At 43.8% G+C, this 22745-nt stretch overlaps 3 protein-coding genes across 6 annotated transcripts; 1 reads left to right on the top strand and 2 right to left on the bottom strand.

Moving 5' to 3' along the window:
- Nucleotides 1–128: 128 nt before the first annotated feature.
- Nucleotides 129–10677, top strand: LOC124411927 (probable histone-lysine N-methyltransferase CG1716). 4 transcript variants are annotated; one of them, XM_046891476.1, is made up of 15 exons: nucleotides 129–443; nucleotides 593–738; nucleotides 1553–3260; nucleotides 3340–3888; nucleotides 4339–4458; nucleotides 4532–4660; nucleotides 4765–4966; nucleotides 5071–5168; nucleotides 5290–5458; nucleotides 5593–6298; nucleotides 6728–6785; nucleotides 6890–7260; nucleotides 7959–8749; nucleotides 9257–9598; nucleotides 9694–10677. In XM_046891476.1, exons 3-15 carry the CDS (start codon nucleotides 1582–1584, stop codon nucleotides 9847–9849), a joined length of 5370 nt encoding a protein of 1789 aa, XP_046747432.1. In that variant the 5' UTR covers nucleotides 129–443; nucleotides 593–738; nucleotides 1553–1581; the 3' UTR covers nucleotides 9850–10677. The 4 variants fall into 4 exon arrangements, with proteins under 4 accessions (XP_046747432.1, XP_046747433.1, XP_046747434.1 ...); XM_046891477.1 differs by having other exon boundaries at nucleotides 588–738; nucleotides 1557–3260; XM_046891478.1 differs by having other exon boundaries at nucleotides 588–738; nucleotides 6899–7260.
- A 591-nt stretch (nucleotides 10678–11268) lies between these two features.
- LOC124411929 (V-type proton ATPase catalytic subunit A-like) lies at nucleotides 11269–18231 on the bottom strand. The gene is made up of 7 exons (XM_046891482.1): nucleotides 17914–18231; nucleotides 15959–16253; nucleotides 15615–15882; nucleotides 14297–15167; nucleotides 13124–13555; nucleotides 11613–12217; nucleotides 11269–11332 (listed from the first exon to the last, which is right to left on the bottom strand). Exons 1-6 carry the CDS (start codon nucleotides 18061–18063, stop codon nucleotides 11648–11650), a joined length of 2586 nt encoding a protein of 861 aa, XP_046747438.1. The 5' UTR covers nucleotides 18064–18231; the 3' UTR covers nucleotides 11269–11332; nucleotides 11613–11647.
- Nucleotides 18232–20144: 1913 nt separating this feature from the next.
- LOC124411939 lies at nucleotides 20145–20975 on the bottom strand. The gene is made up of 3 exons (XM_046891494.1): nucleotides 20952–20975; nucleotides 20541–20884; nucleotides 20145–20301 (listed from the first exon to the last, which is right to left on the bottom strand). The coding sequence occupies exons 1-3, from the start codon at nucleotides 20973–20975 to the stop codon at nucleotides 20145–20147; spliced, it is 525 nt and encodes a 174-aa protein (XP_046747450.1).
- Between the last annotated feature and the right edge of the window lie 1770 nt (nucleotides 20976–22745).

Below are 22745 nucleotides of genomic sequence, written 5' to 3'. Positions count from 1 at the left end.
AGATATCAAAGACCGTGATCAAAAGCCTCGCGATTACTCGCGAACCATAGAATTGCAACCACACAACGGCAGCTATACCTGCGTTCACGGAGGACGGCAAGAGGTCTGTATTGCTATTCGCACGGTTCGCAACATCGTATCGGTGATCGCAGCTCCATCCATAGATCCACTATCCAGTCGCGACAACAAGCAAGGAGCGCGGTGGATGGTAGTAAGAGGAGAACGGCATATCAGGTATATGGAAAGACGAAGGCCAGCCGCCGAAAGACGTAAACAGGGAGATTCGAGTGTTTTATTTTCGTCCTTCCTAAATCGGCGTCGTCGCTCCGTAGATTTCACCGGTAAAAACATCCGTAGATTCAGAGCTCCGAGCACCGTTCAATCGCACACTCTTCAGTTTTCCTCCTCCTCCCCAGTTTACCCGGATTTCGAAACAGACGCAGGTATGTGCATACATACATGCATTCATACGTGTAATAACTTAAGAGGTTGAATAAAAATAAGAAATATCTAAGCATAGAACGAACGGCAGATCCATTCTCATCCTCCAAGCGTTAGTTCATCTGTCAATCTTTATGCCGTGTTAGCGAAGCTGCTAACGCCAGAGTCCTGACTGTCGCTTCCTCCGTTTCGAGGAGATCGAGCCATGGGAGGCTAGTGAGAACACCCAGGCATCTTCAATTGGCTAATGGGACCCGTTGAATCGTCCCGATGACGACGGCGCGGTGCTGAGTTCGGGTAAGCGACGTTATTTGTTGATTTCCAACCCTTGTCGCGTCAGCGTATCATCAAACAAAACACGACCTCACCACTTTTTGCCAAAGCTTGTAACACTTTTTTTTAGTCATGACGCTTTTTTTCAGATTTTCTTGATACTTCTGCCGATTTTGAGTATCTGGTGCAGGTTTGGCGACATTTTACGTCCTCCTTTTATTAGTCTAAAAATTAAACGCGTTTTTAAAACGTCATTATGATCATTGCCATTTTCTTGGTTATCATTGTTATTATCATCACCTCTCAATTTCCTCTCTGCCCTTCTCTGCTTTTTTGCTTTGTATGTATTAACGTCACAGTGCATACTACAGTCCGTTTGGTGTACCATAAAACCTAGCACATACTCGTTGCAACTGCCAAAAGATACCTTAACCTATCTAAATCATTTGCGATTGATGTATTTTCTTGTTTGTAGATTTTTTGATTTCTCGACTAATCCTCGGAGGTAACTTCGGCATCTTAAAATCATATGTTAGTGTCACATGACTTGAAAACTGCTGTAAATAGTTCGTCAAGAATTCTACAAGGTTACTGAAATTTCAGTGAACAAGAAAAGTGTTCAAAAAATGATAATGTCCTCAAAATTGTCAGAAAAACTGTTTTGCTGTGAGTGAAATGAAATTACTGACTCAATAAGTTGAAACAGGTTTGAAAAGTCCCTTTCAGAGCTGAAAACTTGTCAAAAGTAGTATTTTAGGGAAGAAAAACGTCTCTAGATAAGATTGATTTTATTCCTCACATCTTTATCTATTCTCAGTGTAAGTTCATCATATTTTAGGCAGCGGCGGTATTTTTTCATCAACGGAAATGGCGCGTCGTCGGAAAACTGAAGCTAAACCATCGGCGAAATTGTCGACAGCCGCGGCTGCAACAGTGCCAGCGACATCAGAGAAGCCAACGGCGGTGAGAAAGTCGCGTCGTCAGATAGCCAAGAAGCAATTGGATAAGAAAGAGAATGGAGAAGGGACAGTTCGCGTTGTGCCGCAGCAGAAATCTCAGAATGAATCTGAGGAGCCTGAATCTGAGGGAAACTCGAATGCAGATCAGACGGTTGTGCAGCACAAGAAATTTGGTAAGTACAGATGCCCAACCGAAGTTGGTGGAAAGGAACAGCCTCAGCATATCAACAACTCGTCGACCAAGGGCAGCGAGTCCAGCGACAGCCAGGAAGTCGCTGTCGAATTGCTGCATGAGGGAACCGCCGAGACAGAGATGACGCAAATGGATGTGAACACCATCGTCAATGAGAATTGTTCAAACGAGGTAGTCTGGCAGGAGGACGTGATAGAGGAGACGATCGAAATATGCGAGGAAATGGAGGTGGAGGAGGGCGCAGTCGAGGAAAGCTACACCATCTCCCAGGAGGACGGCAGCGTCGTGCTGGAAGAAGTTTTACTCGTCAATAATCACGACTTCGAAGGTGAAGGCGTTGTTGAGTTTACCGTTATCCAGAACGAGGATGGGACAGAATCAATGGTTGTCGCCCGGGATGACCAGAATCTCTCGTGCAAGGATTATATCACCAATAGTCTGGCATTGCAGCAGAGGAAAAGAGCTGAGCGTCAAGTTGAGGAGTCTGACGAGTTTCAGGAAATCGAGAAAGGCGTTGGAAACATCACCGTCCAAGAATCTGCCGAGGCTGATACCAAAGATGCTGAACTAACGGAAGTGTCCAATCGCCTCTTGCTAGGCTCCAAAAGCGAGACAAAAACTCCAATCAAAGGCAATGACAAACAAACTAGCAAAGTAGAAAGAGACGATAAAGTGTCTTTGAATTGTGATAGTGAAAATTGTGTAGAAAATTCGACCTTTCGGACAGCCGGCAATGCCAAAGTTAGTCCTGAATCTGGTGACACCAACGTCTCCGTAGATTCGAGTGCAATTTCTTTGGATTTACCTGTAAATTTAGATAGCGATATTAATTTTATTTCGAACGTCACAGCGGAAAACAACGTTCAGACCGAATTGAACGCCAATCGTTGCACTCAGTCTAGTGAAAATATACGGACAGATAATTTAATAAGCAAAAGTGCGAAGAAAGTCGAAGACACCGAAAAGCCACATTGTTCGATTGAAGATGAGTGCTCGAGTGGAGAAAAGCCGATGCAGAGATTAGAGGCGACAAAAAGCGGCGACAATGTTGCTGCGTCAAAAGTCGTAGGGAAGGAGAAGAGCGCCAACAACATAGTTGATGAATCATCGTCAGGTGACAGCGAGATGGACATCAAAGCAGACACGGAGGACATCAAAATGTCGAGCAGCAGTGAGAACAGCAACGACACTTTGATTTCCGGTAACTCGGGCTACAAACTACCTGAGTTCACGGATGTTAAAAACATTCCCAATCAACAGAACGACGTGGAGAAAAAGACTGGATTCAGGAGCCGCAGTGGCAGTACTGATACGACGGGATCCGAAAGTGGCTCTAACAGCTCCGGCGTTCGACGCAGCAGCCGCATCAGGACTATAGGTCTGATGAAACAGAGGTAAGGAAGCGGCCACATCTTTTTTCAGTATTCCACAATTTATTTTCATTATTACGACGCTGTTCGTTTCTTTTCTCAGGTCGAGGGGGCGAGGCTTGGTCACTAAGCCGAACCTGGATTTATCCAGAGCAGTGTTTCAGCACCAGGAAAGAGAGAAGCTACTTACCAGCAGTAGTGCTCTATCACAGGACAACTCCAAGGACAATTCGGACAACCAGTCTGAGACTCAGTCGGACAGGGAAAATGGTGGGAATAAAACTGTCGGTATTTTCGACTCACCTGCACCTCTGTCCGCACTGTCGGGCACCGCCGGCTATGAGTCCGACACTTCGAAACCCGTTAAGGTGAAATCGCGCTGGCGGAGATCCAGTGAGCTTGAAATGGGTGGGAATGGATCGTCCACCAAGGTTCACCAGCTTCAGTCGGAGGGCGATGTTAGCGCCGAGATCAACCTGCCTCTCGTGCTCGGTAGCCCTTCTGCGGATCTCAGTCTTGTGGCTGTCGCGAGCAAGGTGAATGTCGGCAGGAATTCCATGCTACCGACTGTGCTCGAGGTTAAGGATAAGGAGATGGAGGAGAGACTGAGCCAATTTGAACATCTAACGGAGAATTTGTATCTGACCGAAAGGTGAGAAGGAGTTCTTTCCTGATACTAGTTCATAATGTTATCCTTGCTTATGAATTGGAAATGAAAAATCAAGTGTTTACTTTTTGGACTTCACACTACTTTTTTCTGTACTGTAAACCAAGGCTAGTTAACTCATGTGAACTTAGACACTCATTTTTTGAAAAAAGTCAGGTTGTCATAGAGTTGTTTGTAAGTTTTAGAAATACCTCTGCCGAGTTTGACAGTAAAAATTGATTTTGATCGAATGGATCAACACATTTTGATGATTTTAATCTCAATTAATGAGGATCTTTATAGCTAAAACTGATTACATTTTGGATCCGATCGGTGTAGTAGTCTTCGAATTATTTAAATGCAGTCATGGAAAATGAATCCGAAAATTTCATTGTTAATGTTTTACTAGTTCAAAAGACATCCGGTTAACCATTTGTTTTTTGCCCAAATTCTCAGATATACTAATAAGGAGACGAAGCGTATGGTTTGTGACTGTTTCCTGACAGAGGAAGAAATAGCTAGGGGTGAATTGGGCTGCGGCGAAGATTGCCTGAATAGGCTTTTGATGATAGAATGGTACGTGAGTGCAACGTCAGACACGAAATATAGTATGGTTACGCTTTTATAATGCCAAAACAACCCTTTATAGTGGACCGAGATGTGTTGTCGGCGATCGCTGTACTAACAAACGGTTTCAAAACTGTGAATACGCCAAATGTGAAGTCTTTCGCACTGACAAAAAGGGCTTTGGTTTACGTGCCATCGTCGATCTCCAATCGTAAGTTAAAAATATTTTCCGTATTTTTTGTTGATTGCTACTATTTTTGTAACGTTTAATTCGACCAATGAGTCTGTACATTGTAAATTGTAAAAATACGACAGGGGTGAATTTCTGATGGAGTATGTGGGTGAGGTGGTCGATCCCAAGGACTTTCGTCGCCGCGCGAAGGATTATTCCAAGGACAAAAATAGGCACTACTATTTCATGGCGTTGAAATCGGATCAGATAATCGACGCGACTGCCAAGGGAAACATATCCCGTTTCATAAACCACAGCTGCGATCCGAATTCGGAAACGCAGAAGGTTCGCGAACGTTTTTCTTATTTTGTATTTGATATTTTCGAGCAGCATACGTTTGCGAAAATCATCAGTAACTGATTGTAGTGAATTTACGGTTTCTTTCGCAGTGGACAGTGAACGGCGAATTGAGGATCGGCTTTTTTAACAAGCAGTTCATCGCTGCGGGAGAAGAAATCACCTTTGATTATCACTTTCAACGATATGGGTGGGTCTATTGTTTTATTCATCTATCGGTTCTGATATTTAATATGTGAAATCATTGTTACTCTGCCACTTTGAAAGAAATAAATGTACGAATAATATAGAAAAAAAATTAAACCATTTAGAAAGGAAGCGCAGAAGTGTTACTGCGAAGCTGAAAATTGTCGTGGATGGATTGGTGAGAGGCCTGACGAGGAGACGGAAAAAACTGAGAAGAAGGAGAAGACTGAAAAAGATGTGACAAAGAAGAAGAAGGAGGAGAAGAAGATACACGATTATACCGAGGATGAGGATGTTAGTTACTTTCACAACTTATACTCTTTATTTTGTTTTTTTTTTACTCAGTACGTGTTCTCGATTTTAGAACTACGGTCCTAAGATCGTGACTTCATTTCTTTTGCGAATGTTTCGTAATTGTTGCTTTTTAGCTGGAGGAGGAAATTGAAAAACTCTGCGCGGGTGGACTGAAGAATCGGGCACACACACTGACACTGAGCAGGCTGATGGTGCGCAGCAGAGAATTGGAGCACAGGACACGGCTGCTACGTCTAATACAGAGCGGAGAGCAGCCTTGCCGTCGTCTTTTCCTCGACTATCATGGCTTACGTCTTATATGGAGCTACACGATGGACGTGGGCTCAAACACCTCGTCAGAGGCGCAAAACTTCCGCCTTGAGATTCTTAGGACGTTAAGCACGCTCCCGATACCAAACAAGACCATGCTGATGGACAGCAAGATTTTCGCCGTTGTTGAAAAGTGGGCTAAACAGCTTTACTCCTCGCCCACGATCAGTGGATCGCCAGAAGACGAAGACTCGGTGAAGCCCAAGTTGAACAGTGACGAGCCTGACAGTAGTTGCGACATCGACAGCAACGAAAAGCTCGCCAGCACTGATCCCGTGATTCCTGGTTCTGATCCTGGCAAAGGATTGAAGGAATTAGATGTCTCGATTACTGAACATATAAGCGAGGTCAAAAACGACCCTGAGGACGTTGCCAAGGCCCTCGAGGAGCAAACTGCCTTTACTGAGCTTGCAAACAGCCTTTTATGCGAATGGTCTAATCTCAAGGAGGTATTTCGCATACCCAAGAAAGAAAGGATCGAACAGATGAAGGAACATGAGAGAGAAGCAGGTTTGTATCAGTTCAAGGTTGTCTATGTCAACATATTTATTCTGTCGTTTTGGCTAAAATCATTTGCATGAGTTTCTAGACACGCTATGATAGGCGTAGAGTGGGACACGCTTAACTTTCAACTTCTCATTCCTATAATTTCATGTGTTTATAACATTATAAAAAAATGAAGATGATCATATCTCGACAATTGTATCAAAGGATTTAGATGATTTTGGTCTCAATTGATGCAACTCTTAGCTTAGAATTGATTGAACTCTTGATTTATTCAGTCCAGTAGTTTTTAAATTATTTAACTACCGATAGCAAGAAAATTATGTGAAAAAACAACGTTGCAAGTGATGATGTTTTACGAGCTCGAAACGCACACGATTCCTTTTCTGTAAAGAAAAAAGGCAAGAACGATACATCAACGGTTACTTTGTACAGATCGCGGCTACAAGGAGGATCTGGAAAAGGAGGACAGGCGGGACAAATCATACGAGAGGTAAAATATCCCATAGAAGATAAAGAAAGACTTATAGACCGGATCGATTTAGGCCTAAAAGGGCGAGTAGTGCCTCATACGATAGCAAAAAACTGAAATTCCAGATCCTACAGATATGGACGGAGTGACAGTGGCAGCACTGAGAAGCGATCGGATCGTCGACGAGGCAGGGACTCTCCAGAGTTCGACTACAGCAGTAGAGGGAAAGAGAAGAGGGTCGAGGAGCGGGTAAATCTGGTGCCGATACCAAGGATGTCGAAACATGAACGACGACAATTGTTTGCGATGAAAGTTGCCAAGGAGGAGGAAGAGCGCCAGCGACGTCAGCAGCAGGAAACTTGGCAAGAACACGAAGCTCGTTGTCTGGCTCTCGGCATGGATCCTCACACTACTGCTGCTCTCGACCCGCAAACCGGATATCCTCTATTCTTCAACCCCTCGCTCGGACAATGGCAACATTATCCACCGATACAGGGTAAATACAGGTCTTCATCCTTATCTGGGAAAAATAGTTTACCGAGTTCGAACAATGTTGAAAACGTTTTCATGCACGATTGTAAAGTGGAGTTCCTGTTATACTTGTATTTTCCAAGCTGTTACCAAATCCGGTTCCATATGGCAGATTTTTAAATCTCTCAATGATTATTTCGTGTACTCATGAATTGCAAAGGAATGGCTCAAGCGGTTTGAACAAAATTTCAGTGATACATCAAGTGCTTGGTGAAGACGTGTCACGAAACTTTTGATATCAAATTTGGGAAAAAGATCTACCTTGGAGATGTGACATAATTTTTTCGGGTATCTCTCGTTCCTCAGTTACCAAATAGCAGTAGCCGTAACTTCAAGAACATACGTAACTCAGAATTTTCCCCAAACTTTCCTAGAATTTGGTATATGACCTTTCGTTTTCAATTTGTTGTAGTTGGCCGTCACTTATTAATATATAATTCATTTCTAAACGTTTTTTGATTGTTTAAATTGCTTCTTTCTTTCGTGTATATTCGTTTCTTTCTTGGTATCTTTCAAGACTTGAACATTTTTCCTTGTAGAACAATTGCCCAGATCTTCTTCATTCAAGCATCCAACGAACTAACAATGAACCGAGCTATAGCAAACTAGAAATGCGATCGTCCGGTCGTGTCTGTTGCAAAAAATCTTAGCCCTGTTTTTCAGACGCCGCTGACTTGACGGTGCAGTGCGCGCCTGTCTACCTTGGAGGATCTCAACCACTCGCTGTTCAATCTGGAATAATGGGACAAACACAGCATTTGATACCGCCCGGAGTGCCGCCGCCCGTCGTTTTCCCTCAGACCCAACAGCAACAGCAGCTGAACTCCGTCGGCGCGTACGCGCCGCTTCTCGGAGCGCATCATCACGATCACCAATTCGCCGACAGTCAGCTCAGGATATCCGGTAATCTGATACCAATACAGAACGGCAGCACAACGGCAGCGGCGGCGGCCGTTAGTCAGGTTGGAATTCATCCAGATCCAGCGAGCATTTATGCCGGTGATAAAATGCCCGAGGGGCTCGAAAATGCCGAAGTCGCATCACCTCCGCCGCTCGACTTGCCGCCGAAGTGGAAATCGGCCAAGGATTCGAGGGGTCGGACCTATTACTATAACGTTAACGAGCGGATCTCTCAATGGCTGCCGCCACCGCCTGACCACCTTGCAGCACTGCCCGAAACATCATCCAGCTCCGAGTCGAGCGATGAAAGTAGCTCTTCCGACGAGGCGGAAGATGAGGAACTTGAGGAGGACGAGGACGAGGATATTGGTGCGGACGAAACCGTTTGCCAGATGGACGTCGACCTTGCCGTCAGTAATCAGGCGGCCCTCGCTGCCCTGAAGTCTAATTTTGCGGAGAAATTTGATGCGGTGGCTGGTGATGAGGCCAGTTCTATTATCATTTCTGAACCAAAGAAGAGGAGGGATGGACTTGTTCAGGAGAGGATCATCAGCGTTAGTATTCGATTGGTTTTCTTTTTTTTTTATTGTTGCAGAGTCGTGACAACGTCTAATATTAAGAAACTATCCGAGATGCACCTCATCGATTTTTTTCATCCTGCGATATGTTGTACTACATCTAGAAACATTGAACGCGAATTTTTTTCACGTTCAATGCGGTATTTGAAGGGGTAAAAATCACCGGTAGCATTTACCCCTCAACAATCGTTTTTCCACGATTTCTCGATATTGACGTAAGATATTTTGACACAACCTAGAGATTGTTCACTATTAACAGACTATCAAACGTGCAGTGATCATTTGTTTGGTGGCGGGAAATTTCAGGGGTGCTTTTTGCTCTTAAACTGTTGAATTTGCACGTAAGAAAAAAATACGTTAATGCTGAGATCTCTTGATATACCACAATATATCACAGAATGAATAAAACTAGTCAGGTACACTTCGAATATTTTCCTTGTAAGTTGAGAGTATAAAACTGGTAGATTACTTTGTTCACAACAGCCACGGCGAGAAGATGAGCGCGTCGATCACAAAAAGTACAAGGAAACAAAGGAGAAGTTAAGACGGCAGAAAGAGAAGGCGAAGCTCAAGGAGCACGTGGAGAAATTGAAGAAGCACAGACGTGGCGGTAAATCGAAATCTCACTCGCGGACCAGTCATACCTTGAGTAAAATTCAAGCGATAACGGCCGACCCATCTGTTACTTTGGAACGGAAGATCAAGGACACATTTAGGATAAACATGGCGAACGTTATGGTACACTTTTTAAACCCTTATCGAAAAAACGACTGCAAGCAGGGTAGAATCACGAACACCGAGGACTTTAAACATCTTGCTAGAAAGGTAAGGGCCAATCGTCTATTTCTTACTGTTGCTCCCGTATGTAAAAATAATTTCGATCTGGAGGATGATCAACTCTTTGTATTAATTTCGCACAGCTGACCCACTTCGTGCTCGCCAAAGAACTGAAGCATTGCAAAAGCGTCGACGAACTGCAGTGCAACGAAAATGTAAAACACAAGGCCAAGGACTTTGTTCGCAAGTACATGAACAAGTTTGGCCCTGTTTACCAAAAAGGTTCGGACGAAGATTAATATTAGGGCGTAGGTATTGGTCACTTTTCTAATTTATTATAACAGCGGCAATAATTATGATGATAATAATAATAATAATAACAACTACAACGGCAGTATAAATAATCATTTATTATTACTATTATTATTATTGTTATTTATAAGAATATAACGTGTACTTTTGCCTTGACGGGACAGTTACTATTATTATTATTATTATCGGTATAATTAATAATACCTAAAATTGTTTTAAATCGTGATGGTGATGACTTTCGATCACTGGCAAAATATCCTCGCGATGACGATGAAAAATTGTAAAGTTGCTTAGTGGAAATTCTTCTTATAATTGATATATTAATGTGTAGATACAATTTGAATAATAATTCATTATTTTTAGTAAAGAAACAAAGAAAAACAAAACAAAAAAGGGCAAAAAAAAAGAAAGAAAAAGAAATAAGACCAACCGATAAACCAATCATGAACTATAATCGCGAATAATTGCGTGGGTAAACAACATTTTTTGGTACGTTTGAAAAAGTGATGTTTTAATGCGCAATGAATAAGGTTTCCCACGCATAAGTAGTAGAATTAATAATATACCGAAGATTTTTATTATTGTTATTAATATAATTATATATTGAATGTACATTGTGCAACTATTCTTTCCGTATTTCCACAGCTGTTGTTTTTTTTTGTTTTTCTTCCAATTCCTATTCTGTTTCAAGTTTGTTTGCAACGATTTTACCGTGTGTACCTATTGCAGATACCTGCGTATTGCATGTATACGTATAATACACAGATATGATCTCTATGTTATATTTATCATCAGAAAGAAAACGAAAAGAAAATGACAGATACGCTGTATTGAATAATCAAAGCGCTTATGCGCCGTCCTGTTGTTATTGACAAATGATTTTTTTCTATATTATACGTATTATGATTTTCAATACTATAATATAGAATCTATATATTATACCATATATATACAAACGAAGGAAATGCAAAACACCAGCTGTTTCTGAATACTTATGTAGGTATATAATTATTCTCGTCTTCGAGTTTTAATTAAAAATAACTCGAAATAAATCGTTCTCAATCGACAATTATGTAATTATGCAACAGATGTCGTAAAAACACTGCTATCGCAACGCCACTCGCGTACAGTTCAATTTCTTCTTTTTTTTTTTAAAAGTAATTTCAAGCACGTACCTATAAATCACGTATTTGTTTGTCAAGTATGTATAATATACAAAACACACGTCGGTGTATAGTAAAATTTTATTTACGTATACGTTGTATCATGTTTCTGATTTAAATACCGTTCATAAGAGTACTTATTATTGTATAATTAGAACTGTAACTAACAATGGTTGTGCCAATATTTATAGCGAAGATGTTGCGCGCTGTTGACGCCAGAATTCTTGACGACTTTTCAGAAAGGCGATACCCTCCTCCGCGTAGGCCGATATGTGCTGCGCCGAAGCTTGATGGGGTGCCTTTATGTCTGGAAACAGGCAAGGCAAGTTTGATGTGCGAATCAAATTTCGTTTTCTAAATAGAATAGAATTTCATTGCTGGATATTTTTTTTCATAATTTGTTAGAATTCGAGATTTAAGTGTAAGCCTCAAGGAATCTCATGTAAATGTCAACAACTGAATTTCGCGGGCTAATGTTAAGTCCTCCAAAATTCACCCGCCTAAGGATAGTGTATTACTGTATATACCATGTGTGTGTTCGACTACGCCCCAACTTGTTTATTTCATTTTTATTTCAATCGAAGAACCGTTATGGAGTATCTCCGCGCTTCTGGGAATCCGATTAATAATCCTGCAAGTTTCTGAAAGCCTGGATCATGTCCTCGTACAGCCGATCAAACTCCATGCAGATATTCTCTTCGCCGGTGATGCCGGGATCTTCGAACTTCATCGAAGTTAGTCTGTAGAGAATATCGTGCATCGCGTCGCGGATCATGTCCCAGGTGATCCTGTTTTCCACGGGGGTGGCAACCGCGTCGACGGCGCTCTTCGCCAAGTCATAGAACCCGATTATGTTCTTCAGCATGCCGACGGTCTTGTAGAACGGACAGAACCTGTCGTAGACAGAGTAGCTGTTCTGCTGAAGAAAGTCGTCCTTGATGATCTTCGCGACCTCAAGGGTGACTTTATCACCCTCCGCCAGTGAGGCCTTTCCTACGAGCTGAACTATCTCGCTCAGCTCCTGCTCCTCCTGGAGTATCCAGCAAGCCTTTGTCCGCAGCGGCGGGAACTCGCGGAAGTTTTTGTCGTAGAAATCGTCGAGGACCGTTCGGTACTTGCTGTACGAGATGAGCCAGTTTACCGAGGGAAAGTGCTTGCGCTGCGCCAGCTTCTTATCCAGGCCCCAAAACACCTGGGCCAGGAAGTACCAATTTGTCTATTCGGTTAGTCATATCAGAAATAACATTCGTATCTGAAAACATTCGATTTGCCTTACAATTATTCGAGTGTATCAAGAGACGAAACCAATGTTTTCAGTGTGATGCTGAGAATTCAAAATTATTCAAGAACCCCTGCGAAGTGGGTCCGATTAAATCGAATAGTTAAACTGTATTGCCCACAGTTTCTGTATTTTTTCCCATCGTCATTTTTGTACCCTTTTTTTCGTAACTTGGAAACAGGTATTCGGTCTCATCCCTAAGAGCCAACCATATCCCGTTTCTATTTGCGATAAAAGTACACACGTCTACTAGGGTGGTCCAAAAAAATCGACTATTTTTTTTCAAAGTCACACGCTTAATAGTCGCAGGGGAGTAGTAAAATATAGAGGCACTTGTAATGATAATTTTGTAATTAAAAGTTTCCTTACAAATCTTACTCTTTAAATGAATATTTAAATTCTGAATTTCAAATTTTTTAAAGATAGATTTAATAAATAGAAAAAATAACTTTATTGAAGTGGGACTTAAAAATGTAATCTAATAAGTTTTTTTAAAACAGTGCCTTCGAGAGCGAATATCTCTCTTTCTCTGTTTAATTGTTTTGTAAAAACTCTAGGTAGCGCTTTCCTGATTTATTGGCCTTATTCCTGTTACGCCTATAGCTCAAACACTCGGCAGCAAAATACTGCGGTAGCACTTTGCTACCCGTGAAAGTCCAACCTTACGCCTTCAATTTGACGTTCAATTTAAACGTAAGATTAAACGTGTAACTTCGGTTGCCACTCCCAGGGGCGACAGATACCATGACCGTATGTGTACACGTGTGCCATGTAGTGGGAAAAACGGGTATGGTTGACTCTGTTATATTACTTCCTGACCTGGACGATCCCGAGAGTTGCGCTCGTCACCGGGTCCGAGAAGTCGCCACCCGGAGGCGAGACAGCACCGACAACGCTGATGGATCCTTCGCGCTCTGGATTCCCGATGCAAAGGACGCGACCCGCCCGCTCATAGAAGTTCGCCAGTCGTGCACTTAGGTAGGCCGGATATCCGGAGTCCGCCGGCATCTCGGCTAACCGGCCGGAAATCTCTCGGAGCGCTTCGGCCCATCGCGAAGTTGAATCGGCCATCATGGAGACGTTGTATCCCATGTCCCGGAAGTACTCGGCAAGAGTGATTCCCGTGTAGATCGAGGCTTCCCGTGCTGCGACCGGCATGTTAGATGTATTTGCCACCAGCGTTGTTCGCTTCATTATTGACTCTGTTGATCCATCAACCTCTACCGAGAGCTCGGGAAAGTCACGGAGTACCTGAAGGAACGTCGGATCCGTTCGGGGTTAACCACCAGGCAGCCGACATTTATGAATGTGCCCAAGTCATACTTTGAAAATTTTTTCCCTGAAAAAATTTCCAAACGGACTAGTAATACGGCTCGACTTTGAGGTGATGCCGATTGGCATCATCTCGGCCACCTAGAGGTTAATCATTGACCGGGGTTTGGATGGATTTGCAGATGAGAGCGTTGTTATAGATCAAACGGCCAGGGAACCGCTGAATCGAAACTTGGGAATAAGAGAAAAACCCGTGTTCAAAATCTCCACCTATGTTATTTGCGTTAATGATAGTGAACACGAATGAATCGATATTCGGACTGGTGATAATAATTAATGATTCCGACAGTTTTACAAAGAGAATGTTCAAAATGCTTAAACCCTCTTTGATCCTATTCTATGGTGTTTTTTTTATATAAATTTATCGTAATATAGGTACTATCGAGAACACCTTTTGGCGTGTAGATAATAGTGATAGTTGATTTCATTACAACTTTAGATGTGTAATTCAAACAACGTAAAATAACACCATTGACACTTTGTCTTTAAAATAGTCCTTACATGACCGCAAGTGACTTTACGTCATTTAAAATATTGAGAATGCTTATCGTCACGATTTTAAACGACTTGTATCACATAAATTCACAGTATTCGAAATTGATACATAGAAATTACTCGCCAAAAATGTAAAACGACGGTGTACGTTCCCTTTCCCAGTACCTCGGACATTTCGTTCCCGCGTTCGCCGCATCCTACGTAGACGATAACGTCCGAGTTTGAATACTTGGATAGTGACTGCGAAATGACGGTTTTCCCACATCCGAACGCTCCTGGAATGGCGGTGGTTCCGCCTTGAACGCAGGGAAAGAGAGCGTCGAGGATGCGTTGGCCAGTTAGGAGAGGATGATTGGCGATCAGTTTTTCGGTGTACGGCCGGGGTGTACGGACGGGCCAAAGTTGGATCATCGTGTGGCCGGTGATCTGCCCGTCGAATTCGGTCTCGAGGATGACCTCGTCGACGGCATACGTACCAGGTGGCGCGATGTACGTCAGAGTGCCTCTGGCCTTCGGGTGGAGGAGCATCTTGTGCTTAACGAGGGTGTTTTCGTCGACGATGCCAAAGAGGTCACCACCGGTCAAGTGACTCCCCGGCCTGATGTTGAGCGGCACGAAGTCCCAGGAGACGTTCCTGGACAGGGCGGGTACGCTCACACCCTTCGGGATGTAAATTGAACCCGTCAGATCATGAATGTCCTTCAAGGGACGCTGAATCCCGTCGAAGATGCTGCCCAGGATCCCGGGGCCCAGCTCCACGCACAAGGGGGTCCGCATTCTGAAGACGGGGTCACCCACCGTTAGGCCGCTCGTGTCTTCGTAGGCCTGAATCGTCACCGCATCGCCGTCCAGTCTGATCACCTCACCGATCAGCTTGTAGTACCCGACTCGCACCAATTCGTACATCGCCGCCCCTAGCATCTTCTTCGCGGTTACAACCGGGCCCGAGACGCCGAAGACATAACCGATCCGAGACTCAACCTCGTCGTCGTCCATCGTCGCGGTTACGTCGGCAGGACGCGTGAAATCCGAATCGCTTGACGAGGAGAGAAAACAATCGACGAATTCTCTTCATCATGTATGTACGTGTCGTTGCTCGCTTCACGGAAATCACGGCTACGGTTGATTGTGACGATGGGATACATATTTACTTACAGATCAACAGGTAAACTATTTCGAACGGTTTTAAAGCGATTTTAAACGGTTCAAATGATTTCAAAATGATTCCAAAGTTTCAAACAATTATACATAAATGTTTTCGAACCAGTTCAAGGAGTATCATACAATTTTAAAATTGTTTCAAGCTATTCCAAGCGGTTGAAAACAGATTACAAGAATTTTTTAGATGACTTCAGAAGAATTCAGCCGATACCAAACGGTCTTTGAGTGATAGTAATCAAAAGTGGTTTGCGATTTCAACTGGTAAATACAGCCATGGATTATACGTACTGTCAGGGATCTGCAAAAGCAATCGTTTTGCCGCTTACCTGGGTGCTTCAGCAGGTTCTGAAGATACTTTTTGTCGACCTCCAGCTGACCCAGAAGTCGCTGATGAGCTGTACCATTCTTCTGACCGCAAGGCGTGCCGGATCTCTGACGCCGAGGAGCTGGCTTCTTCGAGGGTTGATCCTTCGCCTCGACCGTTGGAGCATGCTGAGTTTTTGGAAGCTTCGGCTCTTCCGGTGGCTGTGGAGAATCTTCAGGGCTCTTATTGCTGGTCAGCAGAGCGACTGGAATCGGGGGAGATTTATCTGTGAATCACAATCAGGCAGAATCGTTAGCTAAAGAGAGTCCCGAACACCATGGATCGAAGAAGTGGCTACATACCTCCGATTATGTTCTGGATCGCCTCCTGGGCTTTCTGGACACCAAGACGAAACCCGTCGAACTCCGAACGAATCCTCATCCCTCGGTAATAGTAGACTAGACTAAGTTCGAAGTCACCGAGGTGGTAGAGTGCTTCGGCCTTGTAGTACATCGCCCTGGCATTACTCGGGTCTCTCGAGTTCTCTTGGAGTGCTGCTTCTGCGTCCTCCAGCGCTTTTTCCGGCTCTCCCAACAGAAGGTAACACTTACTCCTAGCGATCAGCGCGTTCTTGTCGCCGGGACTGAGCTCTAGGGCCTGGAACGAAACAATAATGAAAACGTGAGAGAAGTGGCTCGAACCGGTTTAGAGAAACCGAGGCCCTGAAGAACAACGCTACACTGAGCACGTCAAGAAAAACCTTGTTGACGAAGTTGATGGCTATCTCAACATCCCCTGAGCGCATTTCCCGAGCTGCGAGAGCTAGCATCGCGCCGGGTTCCGCCTCTTCTGGTATCTGAAGAGCGCGGCTGCGGTCCTGGCGACGCTTCATCTTGAGGGATTGCTTGATGTCGCGACTGCCCATGTTCACGGCGGCGGCGCGATCTTTGTCCGTGTAAACCTCTTCCTGGCGTCGCAGGCCGCAGTTTTTCCGGCGTTTCTTCTTCTTCGTTTTTTGATCTCTCATCTCCGTGTCCAAGGCGCTCGCCGGTTGACGTCGTTTCCGCTTCTTGTCACCCTTCTTGCGCCGCGACGCACCTTCATCCTTCAACTCCGAGAGGGTGTCGATGGTCGCGTGCGCCGTCAGCGTCGAGCTGTTTCCTGACGCCTTAAACTCCCGTCTTCCGTACTTTCCGGACCTGCGGCTGGATCCCTTTTCTACCGTCTCCTCGAGCCCGACCCGGACGAAGCTCAGGAGGAAGTCGTTGTCCTGCATCGTCTGGTTCAGGATGTCCCTCGCCTGCGTTCCTGCAGCGTCCGACGCCCCCGAGGTGACGGTTTCTGCGTCCCCCATGCCCTTAACCCTCGGAATTTGGGATACACTGATGCGTGGAGCACAACGCGTTACTCGTGTATTCTTTGTCCGAATTGTAGCATAGCCGATCCCCGGATACGTGTGGATATCGACACCTTAACCAGGTGGCTTGTCGCCCTGGCAACTCAGTCAACAACGCGTCACGATCCTACATATTGTACTTTTCGTATACCTATAATCTTACACGGATTCTTCCATATGTGTGATATTCCGCTGTAGGTGAGTGTGTGTACCATATGTGCTGTGCGTACCACCCATGCCGAAGAAAAAAGTAAAGTAAAGGAAAGGAAAGGAGAGGAGAGGAGAGGAAAGGAGGACCCCCACATGTAGCATGATGTGCGACGAGCTCTAACGTTTCCGCATGAGCAGCTTATGTGCGTGAGAAGTTTTAGTGGAGAGGAACTGGATCAGGACGAGTCGCTGCTCTGCCGATACCCTTTGCCTGTTCGAAATAGCTGTACCTGTTGAGGATGTTGAAGACGTCGATACGATTCGTCGCAAATTCTGCTCCTACGATAACAACGGATCATCATTCATTCACTCACTTCGTCAGGGTCCCGCGCGCTGATCCTGATACAAGGTTTGTGCCACCACTTTTGTCGATCAGCGATCGATCACTGTTTGGGTCCTTTAGTGAATTAATTTAATTATGGTACTCCTCTTATGCCTTGTTATCAATAATTAGAACTGGTTTCAATAAGCAGTATTGTACACGATTACGATCAGCAACATGTTACAGTTGATGCAGGATATGTTGGGAAGCTCTAGCTTATGTATCGATTTTCTTGCGCTGATCAAATAACTCAAACCAATTTTACAATCACTATTTGATTTCTATTACCGCGAAGAATTGAAGCGTGGTAGGAAAAGAGGGGATCAAAAGGACTTTGTGCATAATTAAAGTGCCTAGATTCTACATGCGAATTTTGAGGACTGACTGACCTGGTTGTAGGAGTACAGAGCCTTGGAATAATTCCCATTCTTCAGGTGTCCGGCGGCCTCGTCGACGTGAAGTTTCGTCTCCACCGTCACAGTCGAGACCTTGTGCTTTCCACCTTTGCGACCATTACCGCCATTTGGACGCGGTGCCATGCTAGTTTTTCCTTTTTACCGCTTTTGCTGATCAGGTCTTCAGCATCTCAGCCAGGCCAATGATTTATATTTGTGCCAGTTCATGATCCTGACCTTTGGAAACCAAGGTCAGAAAAAGAAGAAGAAGAAGATGAAGAAGCAGGAGAGGAACGCCGACCGTTCCGATGCGTTCAGTCCCAGAGTTCGCAGAACAGTGCGAAGGCTTCTGAACAACGGAAGAGCTAAGTATAAAAGCTCTGCAGGATCGTGAGGTGGATCAGAAAGAATTGGATGAAAAATGGATAGCTTCAGCCTCTCGCTCCATGATTAGCAAATTTTTTGTACGACGTTTTACCCGGGACAGGCCGTGCCTGGCATCTGCAATGTATGAAGTTAGGTTTTGAATCCAGTAATTGCTGCTGGCAGTGCTCCCGTACCCGGGCCAAATTTATCATTGTTACAACCCGCGACCACCAACCGCTAATGGTAAAGTGAAACTATAACGTGTCATTTCTTCATCGCCACGCCCCGACGAGGGTAAAGATAATTCGGCAAGTTTTTGGTAAACTTTGTAACATACCGATGAGCTACAATTTGACTGAATTGTTGGTATACTTGCCGATAGCATGGTGTTTTCATCGACTTACTTCTTTTTGCTGTTCACATTCCTAGAAGCGTCGTTGATGATGACTAAAAGAACACGTCCCTTGACATCGTCGTTACGCTGTTGATCCAAAATATGAGGATGATACGACAACCGATCAGTCGGTCAAGGAAACAGCCTAGTGTTCTTCCCGATGACGGTGGCTGTACTCTGAGCTGAATAAGAGAAGGCAATAAGGTCAGGGATTCGGTTCGCCTAGAGAAGCAATAGCTCGTTGATCCGATCTTATGCGGGGAGAGCGCAAGCTCGGGTTCACTTAGCGTGTCTGCCACGCGGTTATACCTGTGCCCGACAATTAACCGCCGGCTAACTTGGTCGATTGGGATCTTGACGAGACGGCTGACGGATCGAAAGGACAAATAATTGGACGTCAAATTACCGGGGCACCCCCAGTCCCTCTGAAAACCGGGGATGTAAGATCGCGTCCTGGTACAGCCTGTCTATGTGACAATTACCATATTGTTTGTTGCTACCGTTGCATCGTGCGGTAACGTAGTCTATTACACAATCTCTATGCAAGGAATTTTGTTAACCGCGCGGCATGCGACGATCATCGAGGTAATTACGCGGGCACTGCTGTCTGACAAACTCTAAAGTTTGGGGTAAGGAAGGGGAAGAATCATGCCCGGAATGCGCAAGCTTGAGTTCGGTCATTGTTAGCGTGTTTGATATGACCAAGGCTGTAGTTATAGCTACGGCAACCCTGTACTTAACTCGGCAATTAACTAATAGCTCCGACGGCCACAAGGCCTATCAACCCCTCAGGCTTGTTTCCTCCTACCCTCCGAGCAAAGGCTCATCGACGTTCATCACCTTTGATCAACCGGTCCGTGTGGTCTTGATGCGAATTCATCGATGCACGGATTGATAAGCATAGCATAGCATGATGCTCTTCGTCGAAGGGTTTTTACGACAGCGGTTCTTTTCAACGTGCGTCTTACCCGCGTTTTTTCGATGCCGCTGCAGTTGCGACGAGTTGAATTATTCCGCAGACTCCGGACGGACCGAGAAGCGGGTCTTGGGCGACCGATGCAAGGAACAATACTGGGGTATATTCTTGAGTATAACATCGAGATACTGGCTAATATTTCCATATAATTATTAATCGATAGACGAATGAATGAACGAGGGGTCCCCTTGCGTGTTCCGGATTCTCTGATATTGGTATTGAACAATGTTACGTATACAGGGCTCGCGGTCTGAACCGGCTTATTATTAAGCCCATGACGAATGTCTGCCGTCACGCCATACCAGAAACCCCATCCCACTGTCCGCGGGACAATCGCGTCGACGTGCATTACGGATTTGCGAAAAAGCTGATGGCGACGCCGAGGGAAAGGTGGGTGTAAGAAACTCGCATTTAGGTTATTATTATTATTGTATTTTATTGAACATGCGTGTTGAACTCGGTTTCGTCAAGAAGCAATTGGCGGAAACCTTAAACTCGGGCTCTTTTTGCCGCGTCCTCTTTGTAGTGGGCGATATCGTCCGCGGTAACGCTGTATGAGAAGTCTTGACCGGCAATATTCGTGTGGACAGAGATATGTCCATTAGCGTCGAACTTAGGTTCCGGGGCAAGAAGCTCGACTGTATCCCTGCAAGAAAAAAGTTTTTATAAAACAATGCGATCATCGTATAACAATTACCAGACTTTGGTGAAATTGGACATCACCAGTCAACCGATTCCAGCCAATCGAAAGTATAAGGCTGAAGCCAATAATAGACTCTGCAGTGCAGCTGAATGTACCACGGAATGCGGCACGTTATGATCTTAGTCGACTAGAGCAGTGGTACTTATGAAAAAAGTACCAGACGATAATTGCACCAGACTTACGAGACTACTCTGTATCCTTTATCGTCAGCAACGTAGACGACCGTTCGCTTCTCGACTCCATTGCTGTACCAGTATTTTCCCTCTACGTGGACGCCCTTCCTGACTTCTATCTTTCCCTGGGTTACATCCATTATACTGTCGACGAGGTTGGTAGTGTAATTGTATACCGCGTTTTCGGCCTGCTCGTGGAACAGCTTTGCCTCTGCCAGTTTCCGCCTGGACTCGATAGTTTCCGATCCTGGGTTCTGTGCCGTCTCGGCTTCAAAAGTTTCCGGTTCTTGTGCGGTCTCGACGTTGATACCGCGGGCGAAGACTCCGGCAAGGAGACCCGCGAGAAGGAGAAACTGGGAGCGAAAAATCTGTTTATAAACTGCGATTCGTTTCTAAATATCTTCGTGATATTCAATTTACCTTAAACGCAGCCGGGACAGTCATGCTTCCTGATGATATTGATCACGTACTATTGAATGTTTCGGTATAGAGCTATTTATATACAAAACGATAGACCAGCTGGCACTAATTACTCCCTCTTTTTCCCAAGGGGTGATGGAGTAAGTAGATTTTCTTTATATTTTGACGACGTCCGTCACTGGCGTCTCCGTACTTTCACTTTTTCGATTATGTGTCCCTGCTGTACAGAAAATTCTCTTTACCCTCAAGCATAATGTCCCCACTACGATATCACGGATATTTATAATTTGTCTTGAAGTTTAGCATTAAACGAATCAATAATGGAACGAATGGAACGTGAATGGAATTATTAGTCCAATCGATTAAGAATTTCACTTTGGAAAATGATGCGCGTGATGAAGTTGTTCTGAATTTTTTTTTCATGTATCTGAAATACGTATTTCAAAAGTCTACGCAAAAAAAAGTTGGTGTTTCATTTGTTCATAACATTTTTCTGTTAATCGAAATTTTTCGTTCGTTTTCATTTTGTGACAGATGCATGTTTCAAGAATGCTCTTACTAACGGACATAGGACGATAAGCATAGTAAATCGGCCCCAGAGGGATATCTGCATCATCTTTTGAGAGTATGTTGACACTTATGACTAGATACATTGATTCTACAAGGTTTAGACCTCTATTTATTTCGGTTTTTAAATAAATCGACAAAAACGACGAAAACGAAGAATCAGAATATAAATTTTCTCAAAACCGGCGGAACTGATTTGATTGAAATTGGGAGGTACATAAAGGCTATACTCGGAAAAATACCAGCTCATAATCTTCATAATAATCACTAAAAATAGATGATTTTTTCCGAATTTATTTTTTTTCTTGATGATGACGTTTTATAACATTTTCGTAACTACCTTTTTTTTTATGTCTTTTTCGATGTAGAATAACTTCTCACATCCTTGAATTGATCAATAAGGTACGCCATATTGAAAAAAACAAAAAAATTGAATATCGAAAAATATTTTTGAGCATTTTTCGAAATTGAAAATGAAACGTGTCTTCGCAGGTTTTTCTGTATCTTCTAGGCCCCATGCAATATCGATTTGGTTTTGACTAAAACTTATCATAAAGAACACCTATAAACGCATATCGGTATGTCATGTACAACTCATCAACCCCCAGTGAGGTTAATATGGTAGAACATTTTTATGGGTTTTTCACCTACCCTTCTTGTGGGTAAAATGGGGGTTGTTGGGAATAACCAGGTTATAAAACAATTCGCCAAGCGCGCGGGACGAAGCCTCTAGAAGTCTATTTCAATATAATATATAGTAAAATCAGTAATTGTTGAAAATCACCTAAATCTAGCCATTCACCTATATGGAAAGACTTGTGTACTTTTTGTATTAAAAAGGATTCCTACTAACTTTCTGTCTCAGTATTACTCAAAACTGACTACGAGGGGGTGAAGAGGTTATAGTTCCATTTTTGCTTCCATTTTTTGTATTTTTTTGATTTTCATATTTTTTTGTGATTTTATTACTTTTGCGTTCATTGAGGGTTTTATTTTTCTGCACAGTTATCTAAGCTCAAATTATTTCTGGTTTATGGAATTTGTGAATGGAATTTCAATAGTAAATTTTTATAAAAATATTTCAATGATTTGCAATTGTAACTCTCAATTATACTAGACGAAAGTATGCTAGGGTTTGGATCAGCACAAGTTCAAAGTGTGCAACTCCATTTTCACGAAGATGCATACAAACGACTTCTGGATGTTAACTTTGAAACAACTAACAAT

The sequence above is a fragment of the Diprion similis genome, chromosome 10 (genome assembly GCF_021155765.1).
Source record: "Diprion similis isolate iyDipSimi1 chromosome 10, iyDipSimi1.1, whole genome shotgun sequence".
In the NCBI taxonomy this organism is placed as follows: Eukaryota; Metazoa; Arthropoda; class Insecta; order Hymenoptera; family Diprionidae; genus Diprion; species Diprion similis.
This window is presented reverse-complemented; position numbering and strand designations above follow the sequence as displayed.

Bases quoted from the DNA above. Each gene is read 5' to 3' on its own strand.
- LOC124411927 (XM_046891476.1), top strand. From the start codon at position 1,582: ATGGCGCGTCGTCGGAAAACTGAAGCTAAACCATCGGCGAAATTGTCG. The intron at 3,889-4,338 runs GTGAGAAGGAGT...CCAAATTCTCAG, and splicing joins AATTTGTATCTGACCGAAAG to ATATACTAATAAGGAGACGA. The intron at 4,661-4,764 runs GTAAGTTAAAAA...AAAATACGACAG, and splicing joins GCCATCGTCGATCTCCAATC to GGGTGAATTTCTGATGGAGT.
- LOC124411929 (XM_046891482.1), bottom strand. From the start codon at position 18,063: ATGGCACCGCGTCCAAATGGCGGTAATGGTCGCAAAGGTGGAAAGCAC. The intron at 16,254-17,913 runs GTCAGTCAGTCC...GTTTCGTTCCAG, and splicing joins CTCTGTACTCCTACAACCAG to GCCCTAGAGCTCAGTCCCGG. The intron at 13,556-14,296 runs GTACTGGGAAAG...ACGTTCCTTCAG, and splicing joins GCGGGAACGAAATGTCCGAG to GTACTCCGTGACTTTCCCGA.
- LOC124411939 (XM_046891494.1), bottom strand. From the start codon at position 20,975: ATGACTGTCCCGGCTGCGTTTAAG. The intron at 20,885-20,951 runs GTAAATTGAATA...TTTCGCTCCCAG, and splicing joins CTGTCCCGGCTGCGTTTAAG to TTTCTCCTTCTCGCGGGTCT. The intron at 20,302-20,540 runs GTAAGTCTGGTG...TTTTTCTTGCAG, and splicing joins AAAGGATACAGAGTAGTCTC to GGATACAGTCGAGCTTCTTG.